Here is a 14,595-nt window from a genome sequence, read left to right as displayed (position 1 = left end):
AAGAGTACTTTGTTACTTGAAATCTACTCCGGTTCAACGATTATTTTTACCTTCGCCTGGATATTTGGAACTCATGGCATACTATGATGCTAATTGTCTTAGTTGTCCTTTCACGAGGAGGTCATGTACATATTATTTTATTAGCATTAGTAGTGTACCTGTTTCATGGAGGATGAAGAAGAAAAGTGTTCTATCTCATTCAACAAAAGAAGCTAAACACGATATATGTGAGTTTTATGGTTGTAGTGGTTACTTTATGATCTAGACGCAACTCAGATTAGAGCCACATCGTTGATGCCACACAACTCAACATTGTTGTTAACATGTTATATCATGAACATACAAAACACGTTGAAATAGATTACTACTTTGTATAATTATGTGAATAATGGAGAAATAAAAACATATGCAATACATTTTGCATCATAGCCAACATATATCTACCATACATTATAAGGAGGCAAATCCAAGAAAGAAAAAATATGCCTAAATCAGTTATGAAAAATTCACCTGAATGTCGAAAGTTGACAACCGAATGAAAGTCAAGAAAGAAACAGCAAAATAATATCTCTATTTCTAATAAAAGACTCTCTATACCGCCACGTGTCATCTTTTTACATTCTATTTTGCCACGTGTCCTTTTTTGGTTACCCAATATTGTATTTTCCCGCTCAATATATATCTCCTTAATTAAAAAGCAATCTTCAAATCATATATCGTGAAATGTGCTATCAAAATTTTGAAGTCCTTAATTATCTACTCCAAGTTACCATATGTGGGATTCAATTCCCTAAATCTCGCTATTTGCATATATCTCGATCTATAGATTTTTAGGGCTTATTCAACTGCTTTTTGCTACAAATGGGTTAAATTGAAACAAACTCTAATGGTTGCCTCTCCGCTCTTTGATGTTCGCATCAATCCTGATTCACGAAGCGAAGTCTCTCTCTCTCTCTCTCTCTCTCTCTCTCTCTCTGCTCAATCCAACATATGCCAACCCTACCTCCAGCGGTCTTTGTAACTGATTTCAAGTTCTAATTTTAGATCAATGTATAATGTCAGAATTTTATATTAGTATGTAATTTAAAATTATGAAATCTGATTCTTTTTGTATGTTACACACATACATTAGTGTTCTCATATATGTTACTGAAAGTTTGTATAATTGTGAGCTCTAATTTCTATTATGTTATTGGAAGTTTGAATAATTTCTTACTTCTAAATTTTAAGTTCTAATTTATAATTATTTGAGTTATCGGATTATACTATTTTCTTGCCAAATCTGTTATCGGAGTTCATAACATAGAAAAAATAGGGTTGAAGTGATTCTAACGGTTACCCCGATTCCGACGACTTATCCAAAATCGAAATCAATGAAGAGTTTTTATGTAAAGAAGTTCCGCGATTTGACGATCTGAAGAAGAAAGGTGTGATTGATTCATACATAGATATCGAGAAAGACCATGAGTCATATGAAGACAAAGAGAACATTACCAAATATTTGATAAAGTAGTATTTGAAGTTCTTCAATCTGTTAATAAAGGTCATAAATCAAGATCATTCACTTAAAAATAAAGGTGTTAAGTTATTTGATACAGATAATGATCATACTCTATGAATAGACGATGTTGGAAACAGTTAGAGAACGACAAATGACATCAATAACATCTTACTTGGTGTCATCTGTAGCCTGTAGTCCTAGGAGCATATTGTTATATGAGATTCAATAGAGTCAAACCCTGCTACACACACGAAAAAATGGGCATGTGCTTTTTTCTTCTTAGATATTTGAGTCGATGCATAATAATTAAGGTAAAAGTACCCACCTTTGAGTTATCTTAATGGTACTTGAATATTTAATTTGTAGGTTACAATTGTTTTTTTATGACAAAAAATTTAAACAGTATACAAAATACAAAATTTTGAGACTTTGCATTGTGCTGGAAACTTCACTTTGCTTTGAGTATGAAAATGTTGATATATATATATATATATATATATATATATATATATATATATATATATATATATATATATATATTGTTTATAAATATTTTATAATGTATGTATGAATCATGTTGGATCTTCAAAACATAATAAAGGGGTGGATTATCCTTTACCAAATTCATAACATTAGGGAAGCATTTATATGAAAGGAAATTGATACTTAAAAACTCATTCCTCGGCATCTTGCATTGTATTACGGGGGTGTTTGGCTTATCTTTTGAGGGGCCAAAAGTTCTTTTTGGAAAAGATAGAATGCTAAAAGATGTTTGGTAAAACCATTTTAAAAGCTACTTTTTGATTTTTTATATAAGGAAAAGTGACTTTTTGGAAAAGTCAGGAAATGCTGTCATTTTGTAACTTTTGCCAAAAGGACTTTTGGTTCCTAAAAAGATAAGTCAAACACCCCCTACATCTTAAGAAAAGTCATGGTCGATATAAAAACCATTTATCTTCCTTTTAGTAATTTCTTATTATCACTTTCTACTATAACATTGTAATTTCAATCTATCTCTTAATATGAAATTACATTTTAATAAAATTACCTATTTATAACAAGATATCTGTTAAAATATTGATTATACGATTTGTTGGTAAAACAATTTTGATTGACATGGTTTTTTCGATTCAGTGACTAATTTTTTCAATTTTATCTTTGTTATAGATATTTTCAATAGTTTAATTGAGTTTAACATTTTAGTGTCATAAATTTCCCTGTTATGTGTACCATTTATATAACAACATACTTATATTTATTAACTGGAATATCAAAATACTTAATTTTTGACAGAAATTGAAACATGCTTATATTTATTGACAAAAACAGCAAACTACTTAACAAAATTTGAAATACAATGTTATTAACTAAATTATTATTATTATTTATAATTAAGACTATTTTATAGAATGTAGTCTATTTAACTTTATCACTCCTTATAACTCCTTAAAATGTACGAGTTATATTATAATGTACGAGTTATAACCTAGTCATGAAAATAAAGAATATAGTAGATAGTATCTTGGCTTCAATAAAACGGGAAAGGGGGTGTACTAAAATTGCTACTAAGAAACCCTAAAAACGAAAAAATGACAATACCGAACACAATGAGCTTGTTTAATAAATAGCATCTTTAAGCAGATATATATGATATGGATAACTTGATAAGAGACATGAACATTACAAGAGCCTTCTAGAGTTGAGTTGGATCGTTTCATGGGCTTAGCCCGTATTTGACTTTAGGCCCTATATATATCTCGATTGTTCTTGTAAATTCTACAACTATAACATTACAATATTAATATAAACTTCTCTAGTTCATTTGTTATGGTTAAGCAATTACCTCGAATGTGAGCCACAGATTAAAAGACAAAGGGTCAAAAAAGATGACAACAGAACATACGCATAAACTAATTATGATACCATATTTTTTTTATTTGGTTTATTTCCGTATACATCCAAATTGAACCTTTTCCAATGAAGAATAGGTCGGTTTATGGTGAAAATTTAACGAAGTGAATTTCTTATTAAGTTCTTCGACTAAGGGACCACTTTCTATATTGGTCTTCCAAAATTATTTTTTTCCTTTTCAGTCACTCGATTTTAAGGTTTATCATATTCATCCATCTCTATATTCGTCGAGGTGAATTAGCCCCCATCATTAAAAAGTTTAAAATAGACACATCAAATTGATTTTTAATCTCTTCAGTCCTTTCCAAACTCAAATATTTATCATCATGTTTCATCCTTACTCAAATTTAAATTTTTTAAAACGTTTAGGGAAAACCCTGTGAGTTTGAGAAAGTATAGGGACTAATTTTGTAAACATAATATTTTAAAGATATTTTTGCGTTACCGTATAAGTTAGCCAATCACAGAACCCATTAAGATCTATACGATCTTTTCGACAAGGAAAACTAACTGCCTGTCATTTTCGTATCTCACAACGAAATCTTCACCATTAATTATGTTAAATCTGATGGTTGATATTTACTCTCATCTCACAAAGCATAACATATCCGTCAGTTTATCAGAAAGTGCACGAAATAAATAAAAAAATACCGCCTTTTCGACAGTCGGTTGTTCTTTACCATTGACGATCGTTCTCATTTGCGATATAATTCAAACTCTGTGTGTGTGTGTGTTTGGGTGTTGGTGTGTGAGGAGAAATGGACTCCTCATCGGCGGTAGAGGAGGCGACTTTTCAAGAGAAGCCAAAAAATTCTGTTGATAAAACATCGGTGAAGCGGTGGCTGACCGGAGCGGAGAAAGACGAAGGCGAAGAGGAGTGCGACACGGAAGCCTGGGAGACGCTGAGTAAGAGTTTTAAGGAAGCGCAATCGGTGTTAGATCAGAACCGATTGTTGATTCAACAGGTGAACGAGAATCATCAGTCGAAGATTCCTGATAATTTGGTAAAAAATGTCGCGTTGATTCAGGAAATTAATGGTAATATCTCAAAGGTAAGCTCTGTTTATTCGAATCTATCTGTCAATTTCGCAAGCTTTGTTCATCAGCGGCGCGTCAAGAACAAAAACGATAAGCTGGATCGCTCAGATTCGTGACTTGCGTTTTGCCTAAAAATCGTATTTCGTCGCTTAGTTTCAGTAATTCTCGATCATCTTTTAATAAAATACTTTTACGCCATCTGTGTTTACAGAATTTGCTAGTATATTTTACAAATTTGGAGTCAGTTTGAGAGTCTATTTCGATTGCTTTCATAACGTTCGTGCATGGGGTGTCTTTTGGATGACGTTTGTGGTTTTGTTGTGATTGATCGTATTTTGAAATGAAGATTTGAGTGCATAACTAGTAATACCTTCATCTTTGATGATTAAGGTAGAGTGATTGCTGCAGATTGCTAATCTTATGAGGTATTTATGTTTTGTCTTCGTTGATTTGCCCTAATTGTGTTGGAGTTCTTGTTCAGTGAATAAATACATACTTGTTTTGTGAGAGTGTTTTCCATATTGAGAAAATTTCCTCTGATGTTTCATAAAATTTAACATAATCTTGGAGTTTATGAACTAATGGTGTGGCTGTAATTGATCTTGGTTTCCATAAGTAGGTATTCTATTGCTTTTATGTGTTAATTCTTGTCTGAAAGACTGACTGATTTGACACACTGTGCTCCAAACTTCTTTCTGTCATTAAGGAGGTTGCAGGGGTCCTGGATTATGATGGGGATTTTGGAACACATTGATGTCATGGATCTGAATCTGATGGTAAGATTGGTTGATTCTAGGGTTCCATGTAATCTGTGAATGTTTTGATGTTGGGATTTTTGTGTATAATGTATGAACTGCATATAAGATTCAGAATTTGTGATGACAATTTATTTGCATCATCAATCGAAAGAATTTGTGTTTATGATTGTGAGTAAATGGATACATCCACAAGTGAAATGGTCATTGATAGCTGTGTCCTAGTTCTTGAGTTATGATCTTGAAAACACAAGTGAAATGGTTATTGATAGCTGTGTCCTAGTTCTTGAGTTATGATCTTGAAATGGTTATTGAGTTATGATCTTGAGTTATTGATAGAGTATGTAATATATAAACCTTAAAGAGTCCAAAAGTTGTCACAATCTAGCTATTGGAGCAAGTTTCATCTGTTTCCTGGTTGCAACTCGTCACATCGTGGTTTAATTTTTGTCCATTATATTGGACTAAGTCCTGTCCTTTTTATATTAGTTTGATCACATATGATAATGTGTTTGCTAGATTACTATTTTGTTGTTAATTAAGAATTAAATCATTTATACTATTAATTAACTAATAGTTAATTGTGAAATCATTTGTTAATTGATGTTATCTGAACATGTTTTCATAGTAAATTGAATTATTTTTGTTTAAGATTGTGTTGAGTGCATCACAATTAACTTTTTTTCTGAATTTTTTAAGTTGTCATGCCAAAAAAAAAACTATTTAAACTAGTTTTTTTTTTTTTTTTTTTTTTTTTTTTTTTTTTTTTTTTTAAGCTCCAAATATTGGTTAATTATAAATAATATATATTTTTAAATATTTTTTATGTCATTTATATCTTTCAGGTAGTTTATCAGTTGTTTTTGTAATCGTTATTTTCTATCAGCTAGTTTATAAGCTAACAACTAGCTTTTAAGTTAATAGCTAGTTTTTCAACTATCAGCTAGTTTTTAGTTACTACGTCAAACATAGTTTAAGCCGTTTTAATATTATGATTGTTTGTGAGAGTTGTATTAAATTGTTTTCAAGAGAGGGTTTTGTAAATATTTGATTTTGATTCTATTAAATTTAATCGGTTAAGAATCTTTTATCGTGATTAGGAAAAACAAGAAGTTGTGGTTAGGCAAAAGGTAGAATTGAAATACGCTTTATGATGGTTACTAAAAAACAAATCCCAACCTTGATTGTAAGGTACAATCTAGTTCGAGAAAATCTTTCCTTTTTTACTTATGAAATTGTCAAAAAGGAGTTCCTGTGCCACATGATGGTATCCGTTATAAATGGTAAAGTGATGGGATAAGATTGAGAAACTATTCAAACTTTTGGCAGGGATTATCATATGTCAGATTTTGTTAACCTATCAACACTTTTGTAATGACGAGTTAGTTTAACCAAATATGATATACAAAAACTTTTGAATCCATCACTTCTGATAAAGTAGTATATGATCTCAAACATCACAAATATATTAGATACAAAACTTAATTGAGTCGTTTTTATGTTAATATAAAGAACACGGTATTGTATCATGTTGTGTTCGTTGCACGTAAAAACTTGTTTAGACACAATTGTCTTAGTTGACACTCGTAAAGTAGAAAGATGGAGTAATAGTGTTATGGAATTTTCAAAATAATGTTATTTTCAAGTCCAAGAAGTATATGGGAGAAACTATATATGATAGAGGTGAGCGGAAATCGAAAAAACGATGATTGTGATGATTTAAAAAAAAAATGAAATACTAGTTTGATTTTGGTTTTAGAAAATGCAAAAATCGATAAAAACCAAACTCCAGCGAATTTATAAATATATTTTTTCTATACATACTATATGGATAAATACGTGTTTCGTAAAGTCATATCATAAATTGCTTCTAGGTTGATTGGTTCAATGTGTTGCTTATAGATCTTGAGGTCCTGTGTTCGAGTCTAAAATTGAACCGGGAAAAAAAATTGAAAACCGAGAAACCGTTTTCGGTTGGGTTAGGTTCTAATTTTCTAACAATCGATAAATCAATTTTGGGTTCAGTTTTAGTAAACATAACTTGTCATTAAATTGGATCTCTTGGTAAATAACTTAGTTCTTACGTCTATTCACTTTAAACTACAATTAATCATTATATATCATTAGAATTCAAATTAGAAGACTATAATAAGAGAGCCTTTGTACATTTAATATATTTTGGGGAAGATTATAATAGCCGTAAAATATTGTATGCCTATACATGAGCACAATACACACACACACACATTTTTGACCTTATAATATTTCTGTAAGAAAACCTTTTAAAATGAATGGTATATTTGTATGAGACATTTTGTAAACCACATCAGATGAAGGTACAAACTATACAATAAATTTTCTAGGCCATACAAATCCTTGTAGGAAAACGGGTGATAACATACATTAGATGATATGTAAGCATTATATATTAGACTATTAGTTGTATTGACTTATAGGAGATCAAAGGATATGATACTCTCGGGAGTAAAGAGTTGTTATTCAAGGTTATCAAGGTGAATTCATTGCCCAAGAATACATGTCCGTATTATTTATTTTGGCTAGAACCTTTTTGAAATGATTTAGTATGTATATCTACCTATTAAAATAAGGATAGATTTTGTGTTTGAATTGATTTTAATTATGACAATGTGCTTCTATGTAGGACGAGTTGAGACTTGTGTGACCAGTGTAATTGTGGTGTTGGAGCTTTTATGCAGGGCCGGTCCATTGTTTTTTGCTACCCGGGGCGAGATGAAAATTTTATGCCCTTATATATGTACCGTATCATAGAGAAAACTTATAAATAAAAATTTTATAGATCAAAAATGTCATAAACTTTATAATCAAACAAATCATCCAACAAAAACCTACATAAATCACCTAAAACAATGCATTCATACATTTTTTTGAAACCAAAGCATCTCATATTCTACAATAATCAATATTTTGTGAAAAAATCACTGTCGCTAAATAAAATTGATATTTCATTCGATTTGTATGCTTCATCCGAAAACATTTTAAAATCAACAAATAAAGTTATAAAAGCTAAGCAAAGAAATATCCAACATGAACAAAGTTTATGTTTTGTTTCCACTTCAAGATGTCAAAAGATCTGAAAAATAAATCATAGAATCTGAAATACAAGTTCATTTGAAAAAACTACTACATAATAACAACGAAATAAATTTATGTTTTCTTCCTTCTAAAAAGTCAGAATAACCTAAAGCTAACATAAAAGAAATCGAATAAACCAACACCTGAAACCAACAAACAAAAACATAGAACATAAATTAGAAATTGCAATGAGAAAAAAAAACATAAAGGAGATATCAGAATTCAGAAATCAAATTAACCCAAACCCGATTTAGAAATCCAAAACCTCAAACGCTTCTTATTTTTGGTGATCTATTATTCAGAAATCACATAAAAAACAAACTTAGTAATAAGAGATATGAGAACTAACTCACTAATAGGAGAAAATGGAAATAGGTTAGAACTAAGAAATTTGAATGAGAAGCAGAAAATAAGAGAAAATAAAATATAATAGGAGATATGAGAATTCATAAATAGAACTCACCAGGCCCCAAATTAGAAATCGAAAACCTCAAACTTCTTTTGATTGTCGATGACCTGTGATGTAGAAATCGTATAAAAAAACTCAGTATTATTCAATAATACAAGAATCAGAAGTCAAAATTCATAAATTAGTATGAGAAGTAGAGAATAAGAGAGACTAAAACATAAATTATGAAGCTCAGAAAGAAAACTCAACCAAAACCTATCTATAAATCCAATACACCAAAAGTCTTCAGATTTTCGATGACTCTATCAATCTATGTTTCATAAATCACAATACTAGAAATCTTACAGTAGAGAAATCAAAGATTAGAATGAGAAGTCAAGGAATTCGCCAATATTTAGTAGCAAGTGGGTTTAAGAGAGTTAGAGAGAAGTGGGGAAATTATAATGAGAAATTAAGAATGATGAAAACTTACTCATTTCAGTCGTAAGTCGATTAAAGGCTCTCGATCTCAGCAACGCGTTTTCCTAGAAGTTCGATTGGTTTCTCAAGGTGCTTCGTGCCAATGCTTGAGATGCCGCTTTGTTTCCACAATCCTCCTCATTCCTCAAACGCTGGTTATCATATTGGGCTATTTATTGGATTAAACTTTGGGCTAAAGTTATATATACAGTATAAGAATTAGACCAAATTGATGCCCTTATGATTTTGCTGCCCTGGGCCATAGCCCAACTCGCCCATGTATTTGGGCCGACCTGCTTTTATGTGTTTAGTGTTCTATGTACTACCTTTACACGTGCCAAGTTTCCATCCTTTGACATGTGGGATGTTTTGGACTTGAGATGACATAAGTTTTCAGATAGTAACATCCATGCATTGCATTCCATATAAATATTTGATTTAAAGTTGTTGGGTACGTTTAATAATGTTTCAAGCAATGCATATACTTGAAATGCTTCTTTTTCGTAAACTATTGAAATGATATCAATCTTTAATGTTTTGAAAACCTTTTAGAGGGGTTAGCATGGTGTATGAAAATTGCTAGTTTCATACACATGTTCCTTAGCTCTATATTGCTCACTAAGCTTCCTAAGTATACTATATGTATTTCACATGACTTTAGATGATGGATGTTGTTAGAAGAAGCTTGGAGATTTGGAAGAAACTTGGGTTAAGAACTTAAGATGATTGAGATAAGGTTTATATTAAACTATTTTTTTAGATACTTTGTTATACCCTCATATCACTTGTCCTTTAATAAATGTGAAAGACTTAATTGTTATGAACTATTCTCTTGATTAGTTTCTTATACCCTAGTATAACTTGTCTATATAACACTTGTTTCACATTGGTACTTTAACGGTAATTGCTTTTGGTGTTGGAACATTCCAAAATTTCCATGGTTGATCCAAAACGGACAAACGAACAAGTATAATGTTTTTTTTGACCATTTGGGGTTGTTAAGGGGCCAAAATTGATGTTTTATTTTTCATTTTCTACTATAATAATTCGTTTTGTTTTTACCTAGAATGTATCATTGACGTAAAGATCGGTTTCGAGCGAGGTGTAATATTGATTTCCTTTGCCCATATCTAGAGCCCAATCCAGAAGCTGGGAATATTACAAGGGGGTAAAATGTAAATATGAGGTATTGGTATTTGGAGAGAAAATGTCGGTCATTGGACTTTTGGAGTAAGATGCGGGAAACGCTATCAAGTAGTTGAGCTCCCCACTCCACTCCATGTGAGAGAGACGACTCTTTGAGCAAATGATGGAAACGAAGTCTGTTTTCAGAATTATGTTTATATCGATTGTACGACACCAAATTACTATCAATCACCATTGTCACCAATATCAAGTTTGAAATATGGCATTGTTTTCGAGAAAAACAGTTCTAAGCCTCTCCCCCCTCCCCTCTTTCTTTATTGTGTTGTTAATCTTTAGTCTCACGCTTCTTGTTCTATATAAGGTACATTTTCTCCTTCTTACACATTTACTTGTTCGAAATTAAGTGATTTCACAAGATCAATTCGGCAATTTGAATTCTGGAAAAACCTTTCTGTGGTTCTGATGATTTTTCCATCATAAAATTAATTAATACGCTTCTATCCGATTGTTTATCCTTCAAAATATAATGGAAGCAATGACTGCAAAAGCAAAATTACGTAGTGTTGACTTTTGATGATTTTGAGATTGTTAATAAGCCATTCTTCCATGGATCGTTATACCCTTTGTAAGTTTATGTACAAGTTTTGAGTACGTACTTTTATTTATCGTAGGATGTGTATTTTTTTGTTTGTGGCATTTCGTCGAACAGGTGGACAACTTGGCTAGTCAGACAAAAACTATCATCGGTCATAACTTAGAACCAACTCCGTGGCATTTATTCCCTGCGAAGACGTTCAATAACGAAACAAAGATCGGTCGAGCTTCCAAGATTGTACGATGCTCTTACCTTTCCTGCTTGACCAAGTCCAACATCGGCCAGACGACCTTCACTCGCGAATCAGAAAAATGCCCTGATTTTTACAGATGGATACATCATGATCTTGAGCCTTGGTCTCATACTCGGATTTCATATGCCAATTTAATGGAAGCCAAGAAATTTGCTTCTTTCCGTGTAGTGATCATTAGTGGGAAATTGTATGTGGATTATTACTACAATTGTGTTCTGAGCCGAACTTTGTTTACAATTTGGGGGATATTGCAGCTTCTTAAGAGGTATCCAGGAAGCATACCAGATGTGGATATGATGTTTGATTGCATGGATAGGCCTATTGTTTACAAGAGAGATCACTCTGCTATGCCTTTGCCAATTTTTCGTTATTGCACCACACCTGATCATTTTGACATCCCTTTTCCTGATTGGTCTTTCTGGGGTTGGTAAGCTCAATTTTTTTTTTTTTTCATTTTTATCATGACATTCTTTAAAATCTTGAATGTATATTATAAGTCGCTACAATAACGTGTCCAGTTGATACCAATGTACTAAAAAAGAATGATTTGGATATTTATATTCAGGGTGGAGGTTAATTTGGGACCTTGGGAAGAGGAATTTGAAAGCATTAAAAAAGGTTCACAAACTATACCTTGGGAAAAGAAGTTACCTTATGCATATTGGAAAGGAAACCCATATGTTAATTCTCCCGTTAGAGAAAAAATGCTCCTCTGTAACGACACAAAAAAGTGGGGAGCTCAAATATTGCGTCAGGTGCCTATTTTTTAAACAGTTAACACCGATTTAATGATCCCAAAGCAATAATATGTGCCTTTATATATATATATATATATATATATATATATATATATATATATATATATATATATATATATATATATATATATATATATATATATATATATATATATACTTGCTTACCTTTCTTGATGTAACATTGTATTACAGAATTGGGCACATGAAATATCGGTTGGGTTCAAACACTCGAAACTATCTAGCCAATGCAATCATCGGTAAGTTTCAAGTGTCTTGAAGGGTATTTTAGTCTTCTTTTTTTTACAACTTTTATCTGTTTATGTAGGTATAAGATATACGCTGAGGGGTATGCTTGGTCTGTAAGCTTAAAATATATCTTGTCATGTGGCTCTGTTCCTTTGATAATCAACCCGCTATATGAAGACTTCTTCAGCCGTGGCCTCTTCCCCAAACAAAACTACCTTCCTATCTCCCCAGACAACATTTGTCCTTCCATTAAAAATGCAGTCGAATGGGGGAATTCACACCCATCCGAGGTAAACCCTCATTTAACACACACTGGTTATACCGATACTGATACTGATACTGATGCTGACACTGATTTTTAACAGGCGAAGGCAATAGGAAAAGCAGGGCAAGGTTTTATGGAGGAATTGAATATGGAGAGGGTGTATGATTATATGTATCATTTGATAACCGAGTACTCAAAATTGCTGGATTTCAAGCCCGTTAGCCCCGAAAGTGCACTAGAAGAGTGTGTTGAGTCGCTGCTTTGTTATGCTGATGAAACTCAACGTGGGGTTCTTGAAAGATCGGCTACTTTTCCTTCATCAGCCCCTCCTTGCAAACTCCCTCCTCCAAATGCTGAAATTATTAAGAAACAGATAGAGGAGAAAAGAAAAGTAATTTTAAATAAAACCCAACTCATAACTTAGTTGAGAATATGCTTATTTCTTGTGTAGACCAACTTGTTTAAGTCATATTGAGGAGTTGTATTTATGATGGAGCTAGTAAATTCTTTTTTTTTTAAACAATGATGATGGATCATGGGTAAATCAGTAATTTCAGTTTCACATGTTGTGGTCATTGTTTTCTTCCTATGTAAATGTAAATTGGATCCACGAATGAGTGGAATTGTTTTTCATTTCTGAGTTGGAAAGGTAACGAAAAAAAAAATTGTACCATGTTAAAAAGAGTTTACTCTATAAAAGGTATATGAATTTTTAAATGTGACCTACTTGTGTGAGCAATTAGTTACACAAAAAGAGTATGATACATTATTTGTTGCATCCTAAGTATAAGTATGTTGTTATAATGATACTAAACTTTTCTTTTTAATAAAAAAAATTAAAACCACAATATGTTTTTTGCTAAAAAGATATTTTATATGTATTTTTAGGCCACTACACCTCTGCGTAGACTTTCTTTTAGACGTTCATAGTATGTAGTTGACTGCCATGTTGACTTCCTTTTAAGTTGTTCGGAGTCTGGGGTTGCATTGTTTTTATCTTATCTCTATTCGGATTTATGGACATCTCATGTACTGATCAATGGTATGAAATATTATGTCATTTTTGGATCATTTGTCTAATTTCTTATGGGTATATCTGCTTCGTCTGAAACCTCCGTACCAAAGCTGATTTACCAGTGTCATCATCCTATTTACAAGTCTTTTAAAGCCCCTTAAATCAATGCAAGATGAATATTTTGGTTATTTTTATAATTTGTAAACAACCCTCTTTTAGTACTTACTTTAAGGGTTAAAGTCAAAAAATAATAACCAATAGTAAGCACTTTGCTATTTTGGTTGTTTATCTTTAATTGTATTCAGTCGGTCACTAAACTTTTTTTAGGTTCTCAATGCACTGGTGGGGTAAATTTCAAACGAGTAAACTGATATTAGAATCCTACATGTCATCAATTGTGACATTCAATATGGCCGAATTTGTTTATTTAGGTCAACATGACATTGATATTGTGTCCATTGTGGCATCTGACAAAATTACCCGATTGAAAATGTACATTCCAACCCCTCTTTAGCCCTCATCACACGACCACCATACCTACCTCTGATGCTAACCGCCACCTCCACCCCTCCTGGTCCGTTTCACCATCCCTACAACAACCCATCTAAACACCTCCAGGCCCTTCATGTGGAAACCGAGTTTCATAACATATATATCTCCACATAAGGCCTCCAATGACAACTTTTTAATTATTCCAACTCTGAACATTAAATCATGAAATATTAGACAAAATATCTATACATTTTGTATATGTCTATAAAAATCATTGTTGTAAAAATCTCAACTAGGTCTCGATTAATCTCCGATTAATCCTTAGACGCTACTCGACCGATTAGACAGCGCCTAGCGATTAATCCTTGCATACATAATGAGTGAAACATTATAAAATGATGAAATTTTAACATTTTGAAGAAATTTTATTTCAATGGAAACAATATGAGGCATAACTAGTGTTGTATTTATCATATTAAGCTATTTTGTTATCATATTAGTGGTATTTACGAACTTTGATATGATATTAGTCATATTTAGTTTTTTAAAATTCAACAAATTAGCAATTAATGGTCTCCGATAAATCTCGGCCTAGCCGATTAATCTCTTGACCCCAGTCCACCGACTAGCTAACGTCT

General features: G+C 32.0%; 1 protein-coding gene across 1 annotated transcript; it reads left to right on the top strand.

Moving 5' to 3' along the window:
• Window positions 1-10,400: 10,400 nt before the first annotated feature.
• Window positions 10,401-13,167, top strand: LOC145070081 (uncharacterized). The gene is made up of 6 exons (XM_079017005.1): window positions 10,401-10,694; window positions 11,043-11,608; window positions 11,747-11,936; window positions 12,132-12,196; window positions 12,265-12,475; window positions 12,551-13,167. Exons 1-6 carry the CDS (start codon window positions 10,593-10,595, stop codon window positions 12,872-12,874), a joined length of 1,458 nt encoding a protein of 485 aa, XP_078873131.1. The 5' UTR covers window positions 10,401-10,592; the 3' UTR covers window positions 12,875-13,167.
• Window positions 13,168-14,595: the final 1,428 nt, after the last annotated feature.

This window comes from Lactuca serriola, chromosome 8 (assembly GCF_051521515.1).
Source record: "Lactuca serriola cultivar US96UC23 chromosome 8, Lser_US96UC23_V15, whole genome shotgun sequence".
NCBI classification, from domain to species: domain Eukaryota; kingdom Viridiplantae; phylum Streptophyta; class Magnoliopsida; order Asterales; family Asteraceae; genus Lactuca; species Lactuca serriola.
This window is presented reverse-complemented; position numbering and strand designations above follow the sequence as displayed.

Coding starts and splice junctions, on each gene's coding strand:
- LOC145070081 (XM_079017005.1), top strand. CDS start 10,593: ATGGCATTGTTTTCGAGAAAAACAGTTCTAAGCCTCTCCCCCCTCCCC. Junction 10,695..11,042: donor CGCTTCTTGTTCTATATAAG/GTACATTTTCTC, acceptor TTCGTCGAACAG/GTGGACAACTTGGCTAGTCA. Junction 12,197..12,264: donor TCTAGCCAATGCAATCATCG/GTAAGTTTCAAG, acceptor CTGTTTATGTAG/GTATAAGATATACGCTGAGG.